Source organism: Lithobates pipiens, unplaced genomic scaffold (genome assembly GCF_037356315.1).
Source record: "Lithobates pipiens isolate NorthernLeopardFrog02 unplaced genomic scaffold, aLitPip1_a1.2 Scaffold_19, whole genome shotgun sequence".
Classification (NCBI taxonomy): Eukaryota; Metazoa; Chordata; class Amphibia; order Anura; family Ranidae; genus Lithobates; species Lithobates pipiens.
Window position 1 is genome coordinate 593,667,812 of NW_027507764.1, and position 5,000 is coordinate 593,672,811.

At 54.8% G+C, this 5,000-nt stretch overlaps 1 protein-coding gene across 1 annotated transcript in view; it reads left to right on the plus strand.

The window, feature by feature from the left end:
• Positions 1 to 5,000, plus strand: part of LOC143997798 (periodic tryptophan protein 2 homolog) — a 24,372-nt gene that overhangs the window by 10,572 nt on the left and 8,800 nt on the right. The window contains 9 exon segments of the mRNA XM_077493603.1: positions 7 to 31; positions 34 to 120; positions 1,138 to 1,318; positions 1,407 to 1,566; positions 1,846 to 1,855; positions 1,858 to 1,953; positions 2,033 to 2,098; positions 3,005 to 3,223; positions 3,317 to 3,467. Of these exon segments, the coding sequence (XP_077349729.1) occupies positions 7 to 31; positions 34 to 120; positions 1,138 to 1,318; positions 1,407 to 1,566; positions 1,846 to 1,855; positions 1,858 to 1,953; positions 2,033 to 2,098; positions 3,005 to 3,223; positions 3,317 to 3,467 (995 nt within the window).

A 5,000-nucleotide genomic window follows, 5' to 3' on the forward strand; every position in this document is an offset into this window, starting at 1 on the left:
CATTGGTCCTTCAACCCATGGAAGTCTGTCCTGGCACTGCATCCTGGGACCAAACTGTCAGGCTCTGGCACATGACAGATAGCTGGAGGACTACAGAAACCTTCAGCCTCAATGCGGATGGTAAGTTGATGCGACTGGACTGCTTCGGGCTACTCATAGTTCGTTTTTTGCCACTTTTTAACAATTTCTCACCTTTCAGCCGCTGTAAATCAATATTAATCAGGCCAGTGCTCTATTAAAGTGATTTGTAAAGGAAAAATGTTTATTAACCCCCTTCACGCCGACCATACGCAAATATACGTTCTCAGCTTGAAGGGGTTATACCGGGGCATCACCCCCATACCGTTTTTCAGAGTGGTTGGCTATGTAGTGATAAGCACCGATGTGGGAAAAAATCCCATCGGCTGTCGTCCTAAAGGAGCAGAAGGGGAGACCTACCTTCCTTCCGCTTCTCACGGGCCTCCCGTCCCACCAGCAGACCCGAGCCACCATTCGGCACCTCGGCCGCCTAGGCTGAGACCCGTACACAGCCGGATTCGGCTCAGATCGGAGTCTCCCATGGTAAAATCCAGGAAACTACGTCACTTCCGGTTTACATGGCAGCAATTAAAAAAAAAAAAATGACAGTATTCAGAAGCGACAATTTTTTTTTTCTCCGACGGAACTCCCTGAAGTCCCGGAAGCCGGCGGAGAGGTGAGTACCGATCAAAAAAATGAATCGATTAATCAAGAAATCTTTAATTTCCACAGCCCTAAAATATATATTTTTTACTGTATGTGTGTGTAGATATATAAATATATTTGTGTGTGTGTGTGTAAACAGCCAAGTGCAAACAGCAAGTGGCTTGCCATGGGGGGCACTTGTGCTTGCTTGCTCCCGAGCCGGCTCTCTACGTCCATAAGACGCAGTGAACGTGGCTCAGCCCCGCTCTCGCCTCACTGGCTGTGATTGACATTGGCTCCCGCTGCTGTATCTCCCCCAATCGGATGGGAGAGCCTGGGGTCTCGTGCACAATGCTGTGAATCGAGATCGGGTTCAGGCAGGGCCCGAGGGGGAGCTGCACACTGAAGGTGCATGAAAGTAAAAGACCTTCAGCCTTTATATCCACTTTAAACATTTTGTGTGTCCCTCCTCAGCGCTAGCAGTCACTTTCCGACCGGATGGGGAGGAACTGGCGGTTGCCTCTCTGGACGGTCAGATCACCATGTGGGACCCCGAGAAGGGAACCCAGACTGGATCCATCGAGGGAAGACATGACCTGCAAATGGGCCGAAAGGAGTTGGACAAAGTGACCGCTAAACACTCTGCTAAGGGGAAGTAAGTGACACCCGAATCCCCCCCGACTTCCTGTCATTTGCCAATGTCGTGACCTTTCACCTGTACCATCTGACCTCTCGTCACACAGGGCATTCACCACGCTGTGCTACTCTGCAGATGGGCAGGCTCTTCTTGCTGGGGGGTCATCTCGATATGTCTGCATTTACCACACGAGGGAGCAGATGCTGGCCAAGAAGTTTGAAATCTCCTGTAATTATTCTCTGGACGATTCTCTGGACGCCATGGAGGTAATGAGGTCTTCTCTGTCCGTCTTCATATTCACCACTCCTATTGGTCCCATGTGCCTACCCCGCCTTCTCCTTGCTTTCTGTCACCACCCCTCTCCAGTCCTACTGCGTCTTCTGGGGTCTGTGTAACTCCCGCCCCCCCCAGATTGTCCCTGCCTCTTCTGTGCTCTCTATCACCACCCCCTCCCCCCGCTCTGTCATCCCACCCCCCAGTTCTTCTGCCTCTTCTGGGCTCTCTCATTAAAACTTCTTTTTTTTTTTTCTTCCTTTTTCTGTCAGGAGTTCTTAGACCGCGTAAGATGACGGAATTCGGTAGTCTGGCACTAATTGATGAAGGTGTTGGAGACGAGAATGGGGTTGCCCTGAGTCTTCCAGGAGTGCGTAAAGGTGAATTTTTATTCCTGTATGGCTTTTTCCGACTGTTCAGATGTTCCAGTATCCGCTCACTGACCATCTGCCTTCCCAGGTGATATGAGTTCCCGCCGCTTCAAACCGGACATCCGCGTGACGTCACTGCGATTCTCTCCGACAGGTGAGTGACCGAACAGCACTGGGGTGGGGAGAGACATCTGCGCCAAGGAGCACCAGCGGGGTTGGGGGGGGGGGAGAAGCTCTGCACCAGGGGGCTTGGAGAGTTCTGCGCCAAGGAGCACCAGGGGGGTTGGGGGGAGAGCTCTGCACCAGGGGGGTTGGGAGAGCTCTGCACCAAGGAGCACCAGGGGGGTTGGGGGGAGAGCTATGCACCAGGGGGGTTGGGAGAGGTTCTGCGCCAAGGAGCACCAGGGGGGTTGGGGGGAGAGCTCTGCACCGGGGGGTTGGGAGAGCTCTGCACCAAGGAGCATCAGGTGGCTTGGGGGAGAGCTCTGCGTCAGGGGGTTGGGGGAGAGCTCTGCGCCAAGGAGCACCAGGGGGTTGGGAGGAGAGCTCTGCGCCAAGGAGCACCAGGGGGGTTGGGGGGAGAGCTCTGCGCCAGGGGGGTTGGGAGAGCTCTGCTCCAAAGAACACTAGGGGGGTTTAGGGGGAGAGCCCTGTGCCAAGGAGCACCAGGGGGGTTGGGGGGAGAGCCCTGTGCCAAGGAGCACCAGGGGGGTTGGGGGGAGAGCCCTGTGCCAAGGAGCACCATGTGGGTTTGGGAGAGCTCTGCGTCAGGGGGGTTGGGGGGAGAGCTCTGCGCCAAGGAGCACCAGGGGGGTTGGGTGGAGAGCTCTGCGCCAAAGAGCACCAGGGGGGTTGGGGGGAAAGCTCTGCACCAAGGAGCAACAGGTGTTTGGGGAGAGCTCTGCGCCAAGCAGCACCATTTGGGAGGGGGGGTGCTCTGCAACAAGGAGCACTGGGGGTTTGGGGGGAGATCTCTGCACCAGGGACCACTGAGGGACAGGCTCCACTTTTCATCGCTCCTCCAGATTGCCATTCCGCCATCCTCTCGTGTCTCTTGCAGGGCGCAGTTGGGCAGCCACATCCACAGAGGGTCTCCTCATCTTCTCTCTGGACTCCAGTTCGGTGTTTGACCCCTTCCAGCTGGATGAAGAGGTGACGGCAGGGAGCATACGCCGAGCGCTGCGAGCGGCCCAGTGGACTCGGGCTCTGATCATGGCAATGAGGTTGAATGAAGAGCGCCTCCTACAGGAGACTCTAGAGAGCGTGCCATGCACTGACAGTGAGTTACAGGAGGTGGGGGAGGGGAGGTTGTTTGGTGGCCCACCTTTTCTCACCTGCAGATTTCCACGTTAACTCTTTGCTTTTCCGTCAGTTAAAGTCCTCTGCTCCTCCCTGCCGGAGCTGTATGTGGAGCGGCTGTTGGCGATCTTGGCATTGCAGATTGAACGATCGCGGCATCTGCAGTTCTATCTGATTTGGGCTCATGAACTGCTGATGCAGCACGGACAGAAGATGAAGAGTCGGTGAGATGATTGATCTGTACTCCCTATATACCCACCATATAGCACGTGTATATATGAAGTGTTGATGCGTACTGCCCCCATTATGAAGTCCTCCGTTTCCCCTTGAGTGTAGGGGAAAAGGGGCGGGGTGGGGTGTATGTGTCTGGGGCATGGGGGTGCTTACTACATGTGTCCTGCATGTACTGGGGTTGTTATACTTCTCCTGGGTGTAGGTAGGGGGATATGTGCTGAGTGTGGGGGTGCTTACTATGTGTGTCCTCCGGGATGTAGGGCAGATGGGCATAATATACTTATTGTGGGTGTAGGGAAGTATACTACATGTGTGCCCCCTAGGTGAAGGGTGGAGGGGTGGGCGCTTAATACGTGTCCTTCTGGATGTATTGGGGGTGCTGTACTTATCTTGGGTGCAGAGTGGAGTACAACATGTGCCATCCTGGGTGTAGTGAGGGTACGGGCGTGTGTGTGTGTGTGCGCGTGTGTGTGTGTGTGTGCGCGTGTGTGTGTGTGCGCGTGTGTGTGTGTGTGTGCGCGTGTGTGTGTGTGCGCGTGTGTGTGCGCGTGTGTGTGTGCGCTGTGTGTGTGCGCGTGTGTGTGTGTGCGCGTGTGTGTGCGCGTGTGTGTGTGTGTGCGCGTGTGTGTGTGTGTGCGCGTGTGTGTGTGTGTGTGTGTGTGTGTGTGCGCGTGTGTGTGTGTGCGCTGTGTGTGTGTGTGTGTGTGTGTGTGTGCGCGTGTGTGTGTGTGTGCGCTTGTGTGTGTGTGTGTGCGCGTGTGTGTGTGTGTGCGCGTGTGTGTGTGTGCGCGTGTGTGTGTGTGCGCGTGTGTGTGTGGTGCGCGTGTGTGTGTGTGCGCGTGTGTGTGTGTGCGCGTGTGTGTGTGCGCGTGTGTGTTAGAGGTCGACCGATATGGGTTTTTCTCTGGCCGATGCCGATGCCGATATTTAGAAATCATGGAGGCCGATAGCCGATATATGATGCCGATTTTTTTGGGCCGATATGTTAGGCCGATTTTATACACCTTTCCACTGGGGCGTTTTTTAAGGCGCTTTTGGGCTAAAAATAGCGCCTGTAAAGTGCCTGCAAAATGGCTCCCCTGCAGTCTGCGTGAAAGACAGAGTGCTTTCACACTGAGGCGATGCGCTGGCAGGATCTTAAAAAAAAAAAAGTCCTGCAAGCAGCACGTTTGGAGTGGTGTATACCGCTCCTCCACCACTCCTGCCCATTGATATGAATGGGCACCACTGCCGAAGCGCATGCAATGCGATTTGGCAGCGGTGCTTCATGGGCGCATTTAACCTCTTCCTTGGCCGCTAGCTGGGTTATATGTGCCCCACTAGCAGCCAAATAGCACCGCTAAAATGATGGTAAAGAGCCGCTAAAACTTGCGTTTTACCATCAACGTCTGCCCACTCCAGTGTGAAAGCGGCCTTCATAAGTGATACAGAAAATTTCTTACACTTAAAGCGGAGGTCCACCCTAAAATGGACCTTCCGCTCATCGGAACCCTCCCCCCCTCCGGCGCCACAATTGGCACCTT